At 37.8% G+C, this 22,081-nt stretch overlaps 1 protein-coding gene across 5 annotated transcripts in view; it reads left to right on the top strand.

Annotated features, from left to right (window-relative positions):
* AUTS2 (activator of transcription and developmental regulator AUTS2) overlaps positions 1–22,081 on the top strand; it is a 1,185,039-nt gene that overhangs the window by 496,267 nt on the left and 666,691 nt on the right. For all 5 annotated transcript variants that reach the window (XM_043455591.1, XM_043455590.1, XM_043455588.1 and 2 more), the window contains 2 exons: positions 2,509–2,610; positions 18,269–18,304. In XM_043455591.1, the coding sequence (XP_043311526.1) occupies positions 2,509–2,610; positions 18,269–18,304 (138 nt within the window). The remainder of the gene's footprint in view (positions 1–2,508; positions 2,611–18,268; positions 18,305–22,081) is intronic.

Below are 22,081 nucleotides of genomic sequence, written 5' to 3'. Positions count from 1 at the left end.
CTAAGTTGGAGGTGTTAGTTTTTATAAACATTATTTGATCAAATGTTACCTAATAAGACTTCTTTGTGAATACAGTTAGTTACCACAGATGTATTGAAAATAAATTCTATGGGAGAATACTGGTCTACCACAGAATCATTATTTCCAGGTTAAATGTAAACATTTAAGCAAGCACTATGAATTACAATGAAGATAGCAGTAGGCAGTAGAGACATGGGGTTAGTCCTCAATCTGTTCCCTAATTCTGAGCAGATTTCCTTTATTAGTTTTTGTGGTTTTTTTCCATTCCACCCACTGGAGTTAGTTTTACCTGCCTCTACTTAACTTAGAGATCCAATGAGATAGGAGTTCCGACATTGTTTATGAATTACATTCCACACACAGATTTTATCATCAATATAAATATATTTAATGCAGGCCTTTAAAAACTTGATAAAATATATCACAATTATAAAATGAAAATGAGATGAAAATGAAAAATGAAATGCTTGCTAGACTTTGAAGGCATATGTCAGAAAATAAATATATAGAGAAAGAACGCTTTAAAGAGCATGGTGGAAGAGATAATATCTGAGCTTCAAAAAAAACTTTGACCTGAAAAGTGCAGAGAGAATGAGACTGAGCATTCCCGACTGAGAAAATCTAGTGTGAAAAAGTACAGGCCAGGAATGGACATGACATGTTCAGGAAATTGAAAGGAAGTGATGTTCATTTTAGGTTCAATTCCCCTTTATTACAAGTATAAAAATGAAAACTTGAAGAGAATGACAGTATTCTGAACTTTTATTCCATAGTAATAAGAAAAGGCTCATATAGCTTGCATCTGAATTAACTTAGAATTAGTAGGTTTAACATTAACTTAGGAGGAAACTAAGTACTTAAGGGCTCAGGAGGATACAGAATAAAATTAGGATCATTTTTCTTGGTTCCATTAGAGGAGACTTCCTGGAGAAAGGGATTTTAGAAGGAAGTGATAAAAGTGGATTTGTAGAAATGTTGAAAAAAAAAAAAAAAGAATGCCTTTTACATAGTGGGGATTTGGGAATAGCTGATTAGATGGTATGGCCAAAAGTCAGGTCTGAACTGTAGTCTTTAAAGAGGCACATTAAAGCTGCAAGGAATGCTGATTTGATTTCATTCTCCAGTCATCTTGGTTCACCTTCCCCCATGGTCCCAAGAGCCACATGAAAGCCTGCAGCCAAGGTGTTTGGTACCTGTTACCTGTTCTGCTCTCTGAAGTTCCCTGCTATCCAGAAATAAGGGGCTCGTGTTCTGTTTGACATTTCCCTTTTTCCGACCCATGCCCCCCTCTACTGTTTCCTCCTGTTTCTTCACAAAAGAAGTTTGTTTGTTTTTTTTTTTTAAATTTCCGATAAGACTCCTGATCATTTCCTAGCATGTTGGTTTCCCTGCCTTTTCTTTTTTACTTTCTCTCATAAAGAGTATTTTTCTCTCTCCTCTCAGCCATAGGAACTTAATCTTCTTTTACAATCCAAGACTTCAGAAATTGCCTTTCCTCCTAACATCACTGGCTCGTTTCTGGTTTTCATTTAGCGTGTATGTATTTCCTTGTGTTGCTGTCTCTGTTTATCCTGCTCTTTCTCTTGCTAGAGTGAGCACATTGTAAAGGGACTGTGTGTTGTAACTTGCATCACATTGCTTGTGTTCTCTGCAAACGTGGTTGGTGATAACATCACAGACTAATGGTCCATGTGAATTTGACTCAGTCTTATATAGACTCTTGGTTTGCTGTTCTGTGTGTTTGTTAATTTTGAGTGAAAAATCAGATCTGGGTAAATGTGTCCAACATCCTGAACATGAAAATCAGGGCCAGTAAATGTGTAGAAACTGGTAACATAGCTTTGTAAAGCTACTAAACAGCAGAGACTGTTTAAGTTGATCAGTAAGCACCATATCTCTAGTTTTACTTTCAGGTTCAGATGTTATATTTAATACATAGTTGTTGAATGGATGCTGGCTTAATTTACTTAAGCTGTAGGTCTTAATTTGGTATTTTAAAATATCTTTAGAATATTATCTTGAAAAACAGGGTCTCCCTAGTGGTTAAAGGATAATATAAAGAATCTCATCATTTTCTCTTAGGAAAAGAAAAACTTGTTTTTTGTTCTGTTTGTTGTTTCTTTTTTTTCTTCTCCAGAAGAGGACAGAGAGAATAAGATAGAAATCATAGTTGGTGAAACCTGGATTGGAAAAATCTCAGGGAAGATTACCCTCCAAGATTCATGTTAGACTTTTCAAGTGTTTATTTAAGGCTTGCTCAGGTGTTTTATCTACATTGACATTTTATGCTAAATGTTTTACTTATCTTATCCTCCACATTTCTTTCTATAGCAGCTTGCCTGGCCCTATTCAGAAGCTGAGAAAAATGCTAAAGATCAGGACCTTAAATTGTTCATTTTTGACAAGGCTTAAAGAAGAAGGGTGAAGGGGCAGTTGTGTGAGGAGACCACTGACACTTCCCTTTTTTCTCTTCTCTTCTTCCTTCAGCTCAGGCCGGGGCGGAACAGCTGCAGGGACAGCGCCAGTGAGAGCGCCAGTGGGGAATCCAAAGGCTTCCACAGGAGCAGCTCCCGGGACAGGCTCAGCGACGTAAGTTAGATGACAAACTGGAACCACCAGCCACACATCCCTTGAGTCCAGTTTCCGTTCACCAGCACATCCCTTCTCTTCATTTTGTAAACATCCAAGCATTTATCCTCTCTTGGCAGACACATATTTGAGCCTTGCTTTATAGTGTCATTCTGTTTTCTAGTTTGACTTAAAATGTGTTTTAAAGAATTACAATGTTGGTTGGGTGTATCTGTCAGCTTAGAAACAGTAGATTACAAAAGGAAGTGATTATACTTTTTGGTATCAGTGTTACAAATGAAAAAACTAGCCTGGCAGTGCTGCAACTGGGAGATGGCGTACTTAAATGTGTGCCTTTCGTCATTTCTTCATCTGTGAGATCAGTAACAGCCCCTTTCTTTCATTTTATTCCTGTTGGAAGAGATGACTAACCCACCACTTACTTGGCAAGTGAAGGAATTAAAATTTCCTTCTGATTTCTGGAGGAAACCCCGCTGTGAGCACACACCACATGCCTCCTAAGGGGGTCTGTCAGCCTTCTAGACCTGTTCTAACCACTCTCCAGCCCCCTGCGCATCAGCAAGGCACGGAACCACTTCTGCCCTCTTGGGGTCGTCTCACATCCCTCCCTGATGTGTCCTAGAACAGGATCCTTGACCCATCTTTTCACCTGAGAGCAACACTTTAAAACTTTCCTTTAAAATAGATCGAGTAGGGGGAAATTTTTATTCATGATAGAAAGAAAGGAACATAAACAGAGTGAGACAGTATTCTTTTTTTCTTCCCAATCTGTTTGATTTATTTGCAAAAAACTTTTACTAGCGGAAGAAAATAAATCTTCTGTCACTAAAATAGTAATTTGGGTAACCATTGAAGAGCATTCCCATAACACCATTTTACCTTTTGTGATTAGTGTACTCAATTTGGGAAATTTCCTTTTCTTTTTTCTCTTCTTGTCTCTTCTCATCACTTCTTTCCCTCTCCCTCTCTCCGCCTTTCCTTGTCTTTCTTTCTTTCCTTTCTTCCTTTTTTTTCTTCCCCCAGAAGCTACAGGTTACATTTTAGTCACCACAGGTGGTGAGTTTAGGATTCTAACCATCTTTCTTTTTCTTTTTAAATTGAGTTTTAATTATATGGGTATCCCTGGTAGCTTCACTGGTAAAGAATCTGCCTGCAATACAGGGAACCCCAGTTTGATTCCTGGGTCAGGAAGATCCCCTGGAGAAGGGATCAGCTCCTCACTCCAGTATTCTTGAGCTTCCTTGGTGGCTCAGACACTAAAGAATCCACTGGCAATGCAGGAGACCTAGGTTCAACCCCTGGGTTGGGAAGATCCCCTGGAGGAGGGCATGGCAACCCACTCCGGTATTCTTGCCTGGGAAATCCCCATGGACAGAGGGACCTGGCGGGCTACAGTCCATGTGGTCACAAAAAGTTGGACACGACTCAGCGACTAAGCACAGCTCAGCAGCATATAATTAGTGTATAGTACTACATTTGTTTCAGGTGTACAACATAATGACTTGATATTTTTTATACATTCTGAAATGATCCCCACAATAATCCAGCTTTCATCTATCACAATACAAATTTGTTATGGTATCATTGACTGTATTCTCTATGGGTTCACTTATATCCCTGTGATATATTCATTTTATAACTGGAAGTTTATCCTTCTTAATTCCCTTTACTGATTTTGTCTGTCTATCCTCCCACAATCACCTCTCTGCTCTTTGACCACCACTTGTTTGTTCTCCATGTCTATGAGTCTGTTTCTGTTTTGTTTGTTCGTTGCTTTGTTTTGTAGATTCTATGTATAAGTGAAATCATATGGTACTCATTTTTCTCTGTCTGACTTATTTCACTTAGCATAGTATCCTTCAGTTTATCTATGTTGCTGCCACTGAGAGGAGTTCATTCTTTGTTATGGCTGAGTTGTCTTCCTTTGTATGTGTGCGTCAGTGTATAGTATTTTTTTTATTCATTTATCTGATGATGAACATTTAGGTTGCTTTCATATCTTGGCTGTTATAAATAGTGGTGCAATGAATGGAGGGGTACTTTTTTTTTTATTTACTGTTTCTGTTGAAGTAGAAGTAGAATTGCTGGATCATATGGTAGTTCTACCTTTAGTTTTTTGAGTAATCTTCATACTGTTTTCCATAGTGACTGCACAGATTTACATTCTCAACAGCCACGCACAGTGATTCCCTTTTTGTCCACCTTCTCACCAACACTTGTTGTTTCTTGTCTTTTTGATACCAGCCATTCTAACCGATGTGAGGTGATAATCTCATTGTGGTTTTGATTTGCATTTCCCTGCTGATTAATGATGTTAACATTTTTCATGTGCCTATTGGCCATCGGTATGTCTTCTTTGAAAAATGCCCATTTAGGTTCCCTATGTATTTTTTAATCAGGTTGTTTTTTTTTTTTTTTTTTGACATTGAGTTCTATGAGTTCTTTATACATTTAGGTACCAACTCCTTATCAGAAATATCATTTGCAAATATCTTCTCCAAATCAATGTTACTTTTTTGTTTTGTTGGTAGTTTCCTTTGCTGATCAAAAAGCTTTTTAGTTTTATATAGTTCCATTTGTTTATTTTTGCTTTTGTTGCCCTTTCCTGTGGAAGTATATCTAAAAAAAAATTGGTAAGACTAATGTCAAAGAGATTACTGCCTGTGATTTTTTTTGTCCTAGGAGTACTATGCTTTCAGGCCTTATATTTAAGTTTTTAATTCATTTTGAGCTTATTTTTCGATTTAATATGAGAAAGTGTTACACTTTCATTCATTTGCATGTAGCTGTCCAATTTTCTGAACATTATTTATTAAAGATACTCTCTTTCCCCTATCATTTATTATTGCATCCTCTGTCATAGATCAATAGACCATGTGAGTGTTGGTTTATTTCTGTGATGTCTATTCTGTTTCATTGACCCATGTGTCTGTTTTTGTGCCAATACCATAGTATTTTGATTACTCTAGCTTTGTAGCATAGTGTCAAGTCTGGGGGCCTGATACCTTCAACTTTGTTGTACTTTCTCAAGATTGCTTTGGCTTAACAATGAGACAGCATTCAGAGTCTCTGAGTTTCAAGAAGCAGTAGAGTTAGGATATATCATAAAGAGCAAAAACCTTCCCCTTTTGCTTTCCTCTTTTTTAATTCTCTAAAGTAGTTTTCTTGATTATGCTGTACAAGATGATCCAGTGTATTTTAGGAAAAAAATATTATGGCTTATTTTTTCTTTAAAAAATAGAAATTAAACTTTACTAATATTCAATTTAATAAGTATGGAATAGTTCTTATATATAATTCATAAACAGGTATCTTAGGGGTGTGTACTCAAAACTTTTTACTGTCCATTTCTCAGCCAAGGTGGGCAACCCTAAGACACAGAGATCTTGCTGTACCTCTCAGGAAAGGTTGTTAGATTTAGGGTGACATTTGAAATTGTGGACTGTTAAATTCTGGGGCTTCCTGGGTGGCTCAGTGATAAAGAATCCACCTGCCAGTGAAGGAGCCATGGGTTCGATCTTTGGGTTGGGAAGGTACCCTGGAGAGTAAATAGCAACCCACTCTGGTATTCTTGCCTGAGAAATCCCATGGACAGAACAGCCTGAGTCGGACATGACCTAGTGACTGAGCATACAAGCAAATTTGTACAAGAATTAAGTGGGATAAACAAAACGTATAGCATTTTTTCAGAACTCTTAATATCTTAGTTATGATTACCTTTTCTTTTAATGTGGTGCAGTATCAAATAAATAAATAAAGAATACTTAGTCTTTCACTGTGAGTATGAATATATATACAAGAATATTTCATTGTGTTTATATGTTTCGTTAAGTTTGTGGTGGAACTATAAATTTAAAGGTATAACTATTTCTTATCTAATTTGTTAACAATACTTAATCCTTAAATAAGTGTTCTGAGATTTTGTTGTGCTTTTAATACAAGATCATATTGACCCTGGAAATTATTCCAGGATGAGTTAATCATGATTTCATCACAGTAGAGAAATGAAAGCACAGTAGGTCAGGGGGCAAGAGCTCAGGGTTGTCTGGTTACTGAGATCTTTTTCACTGGTTTCCCTGAACTTGTTTTCTTTTTGATCAAAAAAAAATTGACAAAATATATTCTGTGATTATGGATAGAAATACTGAGTATTGTTAAGATATCAATACCCTTCAAAGCAATCTACAGATTCAATGCAATGTCTGTGAAAATTCCAACATCCTTTTTTGCAAAAATGGAAAATCAGACACTCATAATCATATGAAATGGCATGAAGCCCCTAAAAGTCAGCACAGTATTGAAATAAAACAAGTTTGGGAGAGTCACACTTCCCAATTTCAAAACTTAACTACAAAGCTACAGTGATCAAAGCTGTGTGGTACTAGAGTTAGTGTAAGCATATGGACCAATGGAATAGAATTGAAAGTTCAGAAATAAACTCATACATCTATAGCAAAGTAATTTTTAGCATGAGTTTTATATCCATTTATTTGGGAAAGAATTTTCTCTTCAACAGATGGTACTGGGACCACTGGATTTTCCCATGCAAAAGAATGAATTTGGACCCCTACATCACACCATGAACAAAAATTTAACTCAAAATGAATAAGTGACCTAAATGTTAAGGGCTAGAACCATAAAATTCTTACAGGAAAATGTGTGTAAATCTTCATGACCTTGAATTTGCAGTGGATTTTTAGATACGACATCAAAAGCACAACTAGGTAGAGAGAAAATGCATAAGTTGGACTTCATCAAAATTAAAAACTTCTGTGCATCAATGGGTATTGCCAAGAAAATGAAAAGAAAACCTAAAGAATGGGAGGAAAATATTTGCAAATCATATAATTGATAAATGTTTAATATCCAGAATATGTAAAGACTACAACAAAAAGACAAACAACTAAATTCAATAATGGGCAAAGGACTTAAGCAGATATTTTTGCAAAGAAGATACACAAATAACCAGTAAGCCCATGAAAGATGCTCATCATTATAGTGATTGGGGAAATGCAAATAAAAACCAGAATGAGGTATTACTTTACAGCTACTAGGATAGTTATACTTTTGAAGAAAGGAAAATAGCAAGTGTTGGCAAGAATTTAGAGAAGTCAAAACCTTCATACATGCTGGTGGAAATATAAAATGATCAATCCACCATGGAAAACAGCTTGACATTCCTCAAAAAGCTAAACAGAATTATCATACATGACACCAATTCTCCTTTTAGGTATATACCCAAACACCAGGTCCTCAAAGAGATACTTACATGCCAGTTTTCACTGCATCATCATTTATAGTAACCAAAAGATGTAAACATCCCAAGAGTTCATCAGCTGGTACATGGATGAACAAAAGTGGCATATATGGACATGGCAGTATTAGCCATAAAAAAGAATGAAGTTCAAGTCTTGAAAACATTATGCTCAGTGGAAGAATCTAGACATAAAAAGACAAATATTTTCTGATACCTCTTATGTGAAGTATCTAGAATATGCAAGTTCCTAGAGTTAGAAAGTATAATGGGAGTTTTCAGGGACCCATGACAGGGGTAGGGAAGTGTGAAAGATGAGAGTTATGGTTTAACTGTAACAAAGTTTCTGTTTGTGGTGAAGAAATGGTTTTGGAAATCCATAGTTTTGATGGTTGCATAGCGTTACGATGTAACTAATGCCACTGAATTGTACACTTGAAATTAGTTGAAATATTGCATTTTATTTTATATATATATATATATATATATATATATATATATTTTTACCATAGTAAAAAAATTTTAAAAAATACTAGGGCTGTAACAATCCTGTCAATCTTGTGTCAGGTCAGTCTGTGATATACTTTGGGTTTGTATTGCTTATTATTAAAATTCATACTTCTTGCAGCACTGTTCAAAGATGAAAGTAGAAATGACACACATGAAAAAAGAAAAGGGAAGAAAAAGAAGTAGGTGGCTTTTAGTGAAATGTCTCAAAACCTCCAGTCACTTACTTCCTTCACACGAATAGCTGTGAGGTTGCAGAGCCTTACCTCAGGGCCATTGCAATCTACAATCTTTGAGATGAATGCATTTGATAAGTCAAGTCACAAAGTAACTCTTTTGGGTATGAGGGCAATGTCTACCCCATGATATTTTAAAGAATAAAGATTCTTCAATTTTTTTTTTCTTAAAGGAGAACTAGTAACTAATTACTTTAATAACTGTCAGAAAATGAGGAGATAGAGTCAAAGACCACTGCTAGTTTTTGTTTGCTGAAATATCTCCTTGTTGCTCCTCACCTTGCTCATGCTTTCATTACTTTCTTGAACATGTGGAAAATAGTTATTGCTGTTTCAACGTTCATATTCTACTAACTCTGTCATCTGTGTCATTTTTTAGTCTGTTTCTATTGATCGATTTTTATCCTCATTATGGATTGTATTTTCTGGCTTTTTGTCTGTGGCTGACTTTTTTTTTAAGATGCCAAATTTTAGGAATTTTTTTGTTTTTGATGAGTGCTGGATATTTTTGGTTTTCATAAATATTCTTGAGCTTTTCTCTGGGATACAATTATGCCACTTGGAAATAATATTTTTATTTCTTCTGAGGTTTGCTTTTAAGCTTTTCTGGGTGGAACATCCAGAACAACCTTTAGGACACAGCTTGCTTTTCCCCAGTGCTGAAGACTCTGCCTAATTCCCGATGTGGACAAGGTTTTTCCACTCTGGCTGGTGGGAGTGCCAGTTATCCCCCGCCCTCCGTGACTCTGCAGTCATTCTACCTGCTCCTTCCGGGTGGTCGTTCCCCTTCCCTTGGGTACTTTTGTCACATGGATGTGCTGATACAGACTCCGGTGATGACGAGAGGGACGATGTCACCGTGAACCTGCCTTTTCTCCCATCCTCTGCCTTACAAATTTCAGCTGACTTGGCTTCTTCTGACTGTCAGCTCTACCTTCTCAACTCAGGGGTTCTTCTGGACTCCACCTGGGTTATCCCCAGCCACCCTACTATGGCATGAAAACTCTCTCCAGGGACTGTGCTGGGGCAGTTGTAAGAATTATTTTGTTTTCTTTCTGTCCCTCTAAGATCACTACACTCCTATTGCCCAGTTTCTTAAAATGTTTTTTTTTTCCCCCACACATTTTGTCTAGTTGTTTTAGTTACTTAAAGTGGGAGAGTGAATTTAATCCCTGTTAGTTTACAATCCCCACTCTAGATTTTAAGCTGAGATGAAATTCTCTTTCAGTCTTTCACTCACTTGAAAGATATTTTTAGAAGCTTTGGAAGTTGAGACTTACCTCAAGTGCCTCTAATCAAGATAACTATGTTATTCCAGCTTGGCTTCTTTCTTTCTTTTTTCAATTGGACAGGCAAAAAAATTAAGAAAAAAGAATTCCAGTGTGGCTGGAGAATTTGACTCATGGGTAAAGCTCAAAAACCAAATGTGCTTGGCTTTTCCAAATTATGTATCCCACAGTACATTGCCAGGAGGGAATAATAGTCTACAGGGACTCTCACATTGTCCACATCAAGGAGAAACAGTAACTTGTTTAGATTAGTCACTAAGGAAAAGGTTAAGGGGAATAATTGACTATATAAATATTCATGATGAGTTATTCAGAGGGAAAAGTATTGCTTCTAAACTTAAACAGAATTTGTAACTTGAGGAAGTTGTCAAAAGTCTTGAGATAAACTTACTTAAAGACTTAATACATAGAACAAAACCTCAGATTTTGAAGTGATCATGGGCATTTGTTACAAACAGACCGAGTTTTAATAGCTAGCTTGCTATTTATTATCCATGTGACCTTGAGCAAAAAACTTGATCTTTCCAAGCCTTGGTTTCTTGTTCTGCAAAATGGGGGTCATTTCATCTACCTTGTAAGGTTTCTTTTAAAACTTACCTGGTACCCTGTGTTTGAATTACTTTAACAGTTCTTGGCACATTCACTGTGCTCAAAAATATTTATTTCCTTCTTTTACGTCAGATTTATACTTACCGTAGAAGCCTTTTCTAAACTTTCTGATTTGAATTCCCTTGTAGCTGTCAGTTCCACAACACCTGCTTGTCTCAATCATGACAAACACCATTTTCCTCTCAAATAAAATCTTCATTCTGTTTTCTCAAACCTGAACTCTTTTATTTCCCTATCCCCATACTGGATCTCAGAGCTATTACCTTCAAATTTGAACTTTTTTCCTTCCTCTTAGTTAACCTGTTTACGTAGTCACTCTCCTATTTCTGAGGAAGCATTTGACAATGATTATCCTTACCTTTACATAACTGATACTCAAATGCCCTTATCATTTCTTACTTGGATGATTCCTGTGGCCTCCCAATGATAGAATCTGATCCACCTCTGTTACCTTTGCCTGTTACTCTACAAAGCTTCCACAGTTGTTGTTTTTTTAAAAATATTTATTTACTTCTTTTCTTTATTTGGCTGCACCAGGTCTTGGTTTTGGCATGCAAAGTCTTAGTCATTCATATGGGATCTAGTTCCCTAATCAGGGATCGAACCTGAGCCCCTTGCATTGAGAGCATGGAGTCCCAGCCACTGGACTGGGAAAGGCCCAACAATTGTTTTTCTGAGAATCAGAACTCACTATTAAACTGTCTTGTTTAAGATCCTGTGGACGAAGTCCCACACTGCTGAGGCTGTTAGCAGAATCTTCCCCTGAGATGTATGAAGCTACCTCTTCATTCCCCCTTTCTTCCTCTACTCCCCTGTGGTTTGTACCTTCTACTTGTTTCTTCTGGAGCGCTCTTTTTTTTCTCTTCTGTAGCCCAATGTCACTTCTAGCAAACTCTTCCTGCTACCACCCTGTGGAAATAAACCCCTTTAATGCTTTATTCAAATAACTACATGGATGTGGCTTCTCTCTGAAAGAATTTGGGCTCGGGATTTTAATTGTGAAAAGGCAGACAAATATTTCATACTTTTAAAATGTTCAAGATGTTGAAAGAATTGAAATATTTCAAGTTAGGTGAAAGGGGAATTCTCGTAACTGTTATGCAACACAATTCTCTAATCTTATTGTTCTGTAGCTCTTTAGTCCATTTAATACCACAGTTGATGCATTTTTTTCTACTGCTTCTTGAAATGTCCCTTCTCCTATCTCGAATCTCCCAGGTTTCGGGTTTTTATTGGTTTGTCTATCCCACAGTGCCAACACTCATCCATCTATGCAAGCATCTGTCCTAGCTTCCTTTCTTCCCACCCACCACCCAAACCTTTATTGCCAGGTTTACTAGTTAATTAAGGAAGAAACAATCACAGTCCATAGCATCAGTGAACTTCCCTGTATATAAGTAGAAAATCTAATCCAGACCTGTTACAGACTCTTGGTATTCTGTCTCTCCTTTCTTTTCTTTTTCTATTTTTGCCATATTTTCATTTTCCCTACCATTTTGTTTATGTCTTTTGTATTTCCTATGTAATATTTTTATGTGTTTTCTTGGGTACGCCAGTGTTTTGATCGTCCAGGAGTATTTTTCTAATCCCTTCTAAGTGTCAGGTGTAGTTCTGGACACTTGCGGTTGAATGGGGAGCAAGATGAAACCTTTCGCCTCATGAAGCTTCTACTCTGTTGAGGGAGGCAAACAGCAAACCTGGGAGCAAATGGTAGCCTTCCTTTCGATGTAACACATTTCATGAAGTGAGCAAAGCAGGAGTGGGGGTGGCGAGGTGTTGCCACTTTAACTGGAATAACTGAATTAGTCCTTTTTGTTCTGGTGATGTTTAAACTGGAGCCTGAATGATGAAAGGAGGGAAGAACATTCAGGCAAGTTAAGTGATAAGATCATGGCCTTGACTCAGGAGTAAGCCTGACGTGTTTAAGTGTGAGGGGTGGGGGAGGCCTTTGTGGTTAGAGCAGAGGGAATGTATACAGGAGCTGATCACATGATATTTTCTAGTTCATAGTAAGGAGGCTATAGACTCTCTTAGTTTCCTGGGCAACTGTAATGCATGATCACAAACCAGGAAACTTAAAACAATACATTTATTATTATCTTGTAGTTTTTAAGACTGGAGGTCCAGCATTAAGCGTTGGCAGGGCCATGGTTTCTCTGAAGTCTCAGAAAGGAGTCCTTCCTTTGCTCTACTGGCTTCTGATTGCTTCTTATAATCCTTGGTGATACTTGGCTTATAATCACTTCAATGTGTGCCTCTATTCACATGGGCTTTTACTCTATTTGTAGCTCTATACGTCCGATTTCCTTATAAGGAGAACAGTCATTGGATTTAGGTTCCACCTAAATAGTCTTAAACAGTTATGGAGGTTCTCAAGTCTCAAAATGTGCAGTCAGCAAGCTGGAGACCCAGGAGAGCTGATGGTTAGTTCCAGTCTGAGCCCCAAAGTCTGAGAACCAGAAAGACTGGAAGGCTTGACACCCTGGAAAAGTCTGTGTGGCAGCTTGAGTCTGAAAGTGGGGAAAAAAACCTGTTTCACTTTGAAGGCTGTGTCAAGGGAATTCCCTCTTAATTTGAGTACAGCCATCCCTTTTGTTCTGTTAAACTGATTGGATGAGGCCCACTTAATTATGCTTTACTTACAGTATGCTTTACTCATCCTGTTGGTTTAAATGTTAAACTCATCCAAAAACACCCTCAGGGTAACACCCAGACTAACATTTGAGCAGGTATCTGGTTACCCAGTGGCACAATTAAGTCAATGCATAAAATTAACCCTCACAATCACATTCTTAGGTTCCAAAAAGGCCCTATAATTTTAGTGGGACACTGTTTAACCTACCATATAAGTTAGTATTTAAAAAGCCTCTCAAAGGTGTTAGAAGGAATGTTGTAATTTTTACTTTAAAATGTTTGCTTTTCCTTTTATGTGAATAGTTGCAGATAAAATTGAGAGCAAGAATGAAATTAGGGGGAAAAGCCAGAAGGCTGCTGAATAGAAATGAGAACTGGTAACAACTTCAAATGGATTGTAACAGGTTGAAAATTGAATTTGGAAGTGACCATTTCCACCCCTGATGTTTTTTCAAGTTGTGCCCACATTTTTACTTCCACTAGTGGCTCATTTCTCTATTTAAATATATGTTGCATCTTTGTAAGTTATCAGTAATCTTATCTCCAAGGCACATTTCTTAGGATTAAAATTTTAGGTTCTTTTAATTGTCATTGTTTTCTAAAACACTACAGAAAATAAACGAGCTCGTCTTGTGACCTTTGTAAGAAATAAACTTGGCCAAGTGATTCTTAGCATGATCCTTCTACTTTTTACTCCCAAGAAGAAAAAGTATAACGTGAGGGTGGATAGGCAGGGATGTCAGACACAAATGATAATTTGGAAGAATTTTAAAATGCTGTATTTAAATTAGCCCTAGGGTCAGAGCTTACATTTTCCTCTGGGGTGAAGCACACATCCATCACATGCTTAGGGAGCCGTAATAGTAGCCATGGCCTCTCTGTGTAGATCTCTAATGAAAGGAGTACATCTATTTTGGATGGATAACCAATTTTTGAAATCCCTTGTTCTAGGTAAGATGTTAAAACAGAAATGTTAACTTCATGAGTTTAATGAGTAGCTTCAATGATAGCTTAGCGACAGATATGGAAAGAAAGTCAGGTGGGGGGCAATGAGAGGAGTAGAATGAGCATGCAGTTAATGAATATCCACTGGCAGACTTGAATGTCAGCAGCAACGTTCTCCTTCCTGGAAAATGTCTTTCAACTATGCATCCCATTACTATTCCTGCAGCCCGTGTAGCTTGGAGATTGAGGCAGAGTGTGTTTTTAAGAAAGCTCTTCTTTACAACGTAATGAGTTCGAGATAGGTAATTTGCAGAGATTGCTGGAGCAGTGGTCAAATCTGGGGAAAAACAATAAAACAAATGAAAAGACCATGTTAAACAGGAGATAGCTTATAATGAGCCTGGAAATCACATATACGATAGCCAGCTGTCTGGAATTTCTTCATATTCTTGTTTTCTCATGGAAACCACTAAACACTTTCTCTTACTCTGTTTTCTGAGTCTCTCTATCCCTCTCATTTCTACCTAATACATTGAAAATATGAATGAAATGGCAACTCTGTCACTTAAAGAAATAAGAATTTCTTAAAGAAATAAAAGCAAAGCCTTTTTCATTATTCAACAAACATATTTGCCTAAACGTGTGTATATGATGTGACTTCAAATGCTACTAAATTCAAGGATGCTTTTATTTATTGCATTAAAAAAAACTTAGTTTTTCAAGCCTCATTTTGACTTATACCCTTTTTTAGATTCTATGGCCACTTTTACCATATAGTTTGGACAGTGTATGCAGTCTCTGTCCAAGCAACAAAAATGGAAGCCCCTTGCCCTCATTATAAATTGGGGAAGCACAGAAAGTTAAAATTCAACTTGATTTCATCAAATGGTTCAGTGATCAGGGCATCACCACCTATCTGCTTTCCTGAGCCCTTCCTTCGTGGTGTCTGTCTCTTCTTCTGTAACATGAAAAAACAATAATAATCCCTAGATGCACATCTGTAAACAAATAGCTATAGAAACATAAAACATTTCTAACAGTAAAAAAAGCTATTTTTAAGCATTTATTTCATTCTTATAGCATAACCTGGGGCTTTCCTGGTGGCTCCGGTGGTAAAGAATCTGCCAGCAATCCCTGGGTCGGGAAGATCCCCTGGAGAAGGGAATGGCAACCTACTGTTGCCTGGGAAATCCCATGGATAGAGGAGTCTGGCGGGGCCACATTCCTTGGGATCACAAGAAGTTGGACACGGCTGAGCTGCTAACACAACAATGTAGCATAATCTATTGTTGCCCGTGGTTTAAGTTGTTCGTGGAATTTGTGACTTGGAAAAATGTTAAAACTATCAAATATTTTCAGCTTTTAAATATATTCTTAGATTATGTATGTGACAGAGACTTTTCTGGACATTTGGATGGCAAGGCCTGAGGCATGTGGTATGTGACCTGAGCTGTCAGTGAAACCCTGACTCTGCCCTGTTGCTGGTCTCAGAACCTCTCTTATGCCTCTGTCTGATGGTGAAGGACCAGGGGTTGCATCCCATTGAACACAGGGCCTTAGCAGATTCTTGGGCTTATAGAACTAGACCAAGGAGAAATCACTTTATTTCAGAAACATTTCTGTTCAAGTTTTCCATCAGTGATTGAAGGGAGCTGGCAATCCCCCAAGAAAAATATAGTGGAGAAAGGAGTTAGAGGGGAGGAAATGTCAACGCCATGGACATTTGGCAAAGTAGATTAGAAGGGTTTTTCTATGAACTTTTCTGCTAGGTCCAGAAATTATAGCTGAATGCCACAAATCTTTTTATTGAAAAAAAAAAAAAAATGGTGAGTCCAAATGGGGGTGGCCTCTGACTCTCTGGTTCTATATGCTTTCTAGCAAAAGTTGGAACTCCGTCAGACCTTTAATGTACGTGAGGGTCTTGTGTCTGTTCCTTCGTGTGTCTGTCTGTGCTCGTGTGTGCGTGCATGCGTGTGTCTGTGAGGGGGGTGTTGTAAGGCAGAGTTCTTCAATGCTTTGTTGCATTATGTTAATTCCTCGGCAGTGCAATCAAATTCATGTCGTAATTAAAGCTGTCAGTTGGAAGGCAAGCCAATCGCCACGAAAACACAGCATAACAAATGAAGTGAAATGATTCTGCGTGTAGCTATACAATGCTTCGCCAGGCATGAAATTAAATAAGTAATTTGATGTTGACATCAGAAATTGAAATGATACCCACTGTTCCCTCATTCAGTCAGACCTGCATAAACAATAGCCAGAACAAATATGCACAACAAAGCTCTCTTCTCCACCCAGCTCCCTGAGTAATGTACAATATATATGCAAAATGAGTATAACAGAGCTTCCCGGGACCTGAAGGATGTCATTTTCTTAGTATACAATAAGATGATATGTATGTGGGGGTGGGGAGGTGGGCTTGAAGGGGTCCTTCCGCTTCTGGGATGAAATAACGTTTGCAGAAAGGGGGAAAAAACACTGAAATAAACAAATCCCATGCTCTCTCTGAGTAATTCATCCTAAAATGAGTTTGCCTCCCAGGGGCACGACTCCAGGCTGATGGAGATCTAACTTTGCTTTTGCCTTCCTGTGTTCAGTGGTGCCGGCGGGTGGGTGCTGAAAACAGGTGATGCCATCACATGGCTAATCATTGCTCTGAGGAGCCGTCTCCATGACTACTGTTGCTCTCCCTCCGTACGGTTTATAGGATCACAAATGCAGCAAGATTTTTGAAAATCCAGTCCAGTGTCCAGGATCACATATCTAGGTTCTTTCTTCCCCCAAGCCTGTCTGGGGAAGAAAGTTTTGCTCCAGGAGCTGCATTTAGGAATGCCCTGGAGCATCATGTCCTTGTTTGATGCAGATGGTCTTTGTACTTATAGCACCATTATTTCTTTTTCAAAACTGGTGTAAAATCAAGAATCATATCTGTATTTGGAGATATGATTTTTGGAGATGTTCAGTTCACCTGAGTCCCATCCACATACAGTCTGTGCATTCATTAATTTATTTATACATTAATTCAACTAATACTTACTAAATGCCTCCTATGTGCAAGGCATTGAGCTAAGTGCTAGGAAAACCAGGATGAGTCAAGCAGATGGTACCTGCTCCCTGTGGTTTGCAGAGCAGGGACAAGGCATTTAGATAGAACAGTTAGAGGATACCCAAGTAGCTGTTGCATCACTGTGGAAGTCCGTTCTCTGTAGGTGGAAGGTGTAACAACCAGCCCAAGCCCGTCAGGGAGAGGCCTCGCTGGTACAAGGATTCCTTGCTGAGACCTGAGGACTATCTCAGTCTTAGCATTCTTTTTGTTTCAAGCTTATCTGGGGCCTCTCTCATTCATAAAGAGGACACCGCAAATTAAAGAATTTGTAATGAGAGGTTTTGGGGGAAAAAACAATACAAACAGCCAAGTTTAAAATTCAAACCAAGTTCTTTTCTTGGGTCTCTTTCCCCTATGAAGTGATGCCTCAGGTACCTTTCAGCATCACTGTTTTTTGTTCCCCATGTTTGAGAACTATGGAAGCCTAAACTGATAACTTTGGTGACTAAAACCTTTGGAAGAGTGGTGCTTTTCACTGCTCCCCTTTACCCACACATTCTTTGCATTTTAGTCTACTAATTATGTTTACAAAATGTCTCAGTTTTGAAAAGCGCTCTGTGTGTACTAACTGGTGCCTTGAGGGAATAAGCTGGCAAGTAGGTCACACACTGGAAAAGTCATCCAAACCCACTGGGCTTTTTATTTTCAAGTCAGTCTGGGCTCTTTCCTCTTGCCTGCCCCTTTGCGGCCACAAAACTGAGTAGCTTGAGACCAGGGCATTGAATGTCAGCAAGTCAGGGAGGCAGGCTGATGTGTGTCTGGTTAGTCTCAGTGCAGGGCGAAATGCCATCATTAATTCATTACCCAGCTGCCTGTCAAATAAATTGGCAATTACGTCCACCGCAGAAGCTTGGAATTCAGTAAATAGCACGTTAGCATCTCTGAGTTGTTGAGAGATGTAAAGGGGAAAATTAAGCAACACGGTGTTTGTATCAGTAGCAGATGACAAGGGGCCGCATACACAGGCGATGTGGTGTCGTGATGAAAAGCCTGCGAGGAACTGGTAATGAGCTGTGTGGATTGGAACGTGTTAAAAACCATTGCTGATTTTCCACTTTGTTTTTATGCTTTCTTGCAGAGTTCAGCTCCTTCCAGCTTGGGAACAGGCTACTTCGTAAGTTTATCTCAACTTCCACATGTGTGCCTCGCGCTGGCATTCATTTTCTTATGTAACATATGCTCATTAGGGTGTGGAAAAAAAGTCCAGGAAATTCCCTCTCAGTCCTGAAGAGCAGACTGATGTCCATCCTTTTACTAAGAGTTATTTTATTTTTAAAAGACATCACCTGCTGGGCACTAGGGTTCACAAGTCAGTCTCAAAAATGTGTCTGGTTTCTAGCACCCAGGACATTTGCCCCTCACCTGGCAGAGAAAGGAGATACAGGGAATCCTGCTTAACTTGAGCCACTTTTCCTGAAAAATTGTTTTTTTAGTGAGAAGTGTCAAGTGGAAGATGGAATTCAATTTATGCAATGAGGTATACATGTACTTTAAGATCCCTTGAAGAACTGCCCCATTTATACAGTGAATTGCCATATTTTAACTTTTTTGAGAGGTGAATATATGCTTTCCCTCACAGTCTGAGTAGGTGCCCTTTAGATTTTTTTCCCAACAGCCATCAAAATCCTCATTTTATTGACTATAGATATATTATTTAATTTTAAGACCTTTTTCTCTGTCCTTTGGGAAGTGTGTGGATGGTGATACACCTCAGGGCTTATCCCAGTATTTCTCATTCATGAAGAAATTGTCACTTCCATTCCTTTTATCTATAGCTAAATTATCCTTCTTGGGTTCAGTAATGCTTTTCAAGATACAAGTAATTAAGAATTACACATAAACGTTATTTACACAGTAGGATAACATGCCCATGTAGACATTTGTTGTGGTATTTAAAGGAATTTGAAGGAATCTTATTTATGTTCTGAATGATGAACACACTGATACTCTAATATCTGCTCAGCATTTTCAGGGAAAATAATGAAATCATGAAAATAAAGTGGAAAATAATTACTGATTCTGTTGCATTGGCTTTAAATTTCTCCCCCCTAGAATGCTGATTACTTTGGTTTTCTTCTGCCCACACATTTCTCTCCTTACATTTACATTAAATCCATGAAAACAAGCATCATTTCATTGAATAAGTCGTCTTTTCCAAGCTTAGATGAAGTGGCATTTAGTAAATGTGAATTTTTTTTTTTTTTTTGGTCTTAGTCTATGATACAAAGAGAAAGGGTTGACGATTTCTTGGTACCTGCTTCATACAGTCAGCACACTTATCCTTATTCCTTATTGTGGTTGAATATTCATGCTTACAGAAACAAGCAGGATGCTGAAACGAGATCCTGCTTCAGCAGCCGAAATAACAGAAGTAGTCCCATCTGCCATCTCTTCACACCAGGCTGGATGTGGGTTGAGATGCTGGAAGTAAAATCTGGAGCATGCCAATGTTTATTCTCTATCCAAAAACTAAATCCCCCCTCTTTACTTTCTTCAGCAGAAGGAGGCCAATGCCACTGACTCAGCCTCTGATTACTTCCAGACTGAGCATTCAAATATATATATATATTATTGTCAGTAGGAGCACTCTGAAAGAAGAAAGTCACCTCTAAAAGAACTGAACATTTTATTATGGTTTTGGTCACTTACTTTTCTAATTCCAGGAATGTTTATTTTAATTGTCTAATGATAGGTTCTTATGAATAAAGAGTCTTTATGCAGTTATAAATCTCAAATAATTTTTACACTTACACAGTGCTGGATGAGTATAAGAGGTTTTTTTAACTTATTTTGGAAAAATTATTCTTAATATTACTTTGCTTATATATAAAGATCTGTAGTATTATTAGCTTACATGGAAGAGATACATACCAGATGTAAGTTCAGCTCTCAACTATGACAAAAATGTTCTACATAGAATGTGTTTCCAATAATGGGATTATCATGTTATGAAAGTGCAAAATCCATTGTTATTATTGCCAAGTCCTCATCAAAAAGCATCTTCTGTTTCAGTTTCTATCTCAGCAATATCACATGTAATATTTAATTTCAGGTACTAACTAAAGCATTCGTGAGTTTCACACTTCTAAGTGGAAATAGTATATTCACAATTTTTAGTGATTTCATGCCGATGTATTCTTTGCACTGTGCTTTATGATCTATGATGTCATGGTGACCTTTACCTAAGTCTATAGTGAAGGCCCAGCATCAGGTAAGTGGAATGGTGCTATTTCGACTTTATCCTTAATCCTCTTCAGCATCACTTTGAAGTGTGGGCAGAACCAAATTACCTGCAGAGTCAGTGAGCTGTTAATGCAGTTGAACCACGGTGTGAGTCCTAGTATAAGAAAACTGAAAGCACTCACCTCTTCCGTTTAACAACCCGACCTGTTTTCTTAGACACTCTCCCGTGCCCCAGCATCACTCTGACTTCAGAATCTTCTCTGACTTAGACTGTCTGCTCCTGTGGAACTTTTCGTTACTAAGGTAGAATGCTGATCATCATGTATGCTGATAAAGTAGATGCCCACATAACTGTATGCACTTGCAGGCATATATGTACACGTGTGTGTGTGTGTACCTTACCCACAGCCAGTATGTTTTACTTCCCTTCAGCTCTTTTCATTAATCAGTAGTAGTCAGTTAAAGGCTTTGAAGAATAGACTTTTGTTTTTGATGAAATTGTATTTGTTTATACCTCCTTGGTTTTGTGTTTCATAGATGTCTGCTTGGGTCTGTCACTTTTCCAATCCATTTATAAGCTGAAGATTCGAGAAATGAGAACAGCAGCTAAAATCAGTATTTACATAAGCATATTGCAAAGAATTCTTAAAGTAGACAAAATAGAGAAGGATTGGAACAAACTTTTCACATTTTTGGGAGCTTATGAATAATGTGGGTGTTATACACACAGAGAGACACACATATATATTCATTACATACTCATGCCCAGCTCATATTCTAAATATAAATGGAAGTATAGACTAGTTGGAATCTATTTGCTTTTTTATTTTTTTGGCAAGAGTACCAAAACTTGTTGGAGTATGTAGGATTTTCTTTAAAAAAAAAAAAAAAACACATTGATGCAATGAACACATTTTTCTTTTCAATTTAAATGTTTTGGCCTATATTTTCTTCTTTTACATGTATTTGAAGTTTTATTATGCATAGCATATAATTAAGAACTTAGAGACAGGATGATATAAAGATTGCTTGTATGACCTTGGATGAATTATTTCTTGTCTCTGAGTCTGTTTCCTCATCTTCACCTACCTAAGAGTTGTGACTAGTAAATGAGGTAAGGTATTTAATGCACACAAAGCAGCTCTCAATAATAGGAAATAATACATGTTGTCTTCTGTGATCCCCACTGTAGAGTGTGATGGAATAAATGTGGCCTCATTAAGTGGTTATGAAGTGTTGTGGTGATGGAGAAGTACCACTGGAAATTCACAATAAAAAGTAAACACTGTAATTTATAACTGTAGGATAGGAATATTTTATTCTCATTGCATACTTTCTTGGGAGGCTAGGGTTTTGTGTTTGGTCAGCTGTATACCAGTTTACTCCATATACAAACATAAAACAAATATGGAATTCCTTCCCTGTCATCCTCTATGATCATGATGAGGCCTATTCTGTAGGCCATCCACATATTATGGCTGTTTTAATTTGTCCATTAAAGTTATTTGTTGATTTTTTTTCCCCTCAGATCTGAGGCATTTAAAGACTGCTGATAGCTCTTTGGGTTGGGCTGAGAGTAGGAAGGAGACTTGGGATAGAAGTCTCAGGAAAGAAGAGATTCCTTTTTAGGAACATAATGAGTTTGGAAGTTAGAGTACATAAGTTAGAAATTTAATTATCTTCAATGATAATTTAAAAGAGGTGGCCA

This window comes from Cervus canadensis, chromosome 32 (genome assembly GCF_019320065.1).
Source record: "Cervus canadensis isolate Bull #8, Minnesota chromosome 32, ASM1932006v1, whole genome shotgun sequence".
NCBI lineage: Eukaryota > Metazoa > Chordata > Mammalia > Artiodactyla > Cervidae > Cervus > Cervus canadensis.
The sequence above is the reverse complement of the archived record's forward strand: the minus strand, read 5'-3'. Positions and strand labels throughout refer to the sequence as shown.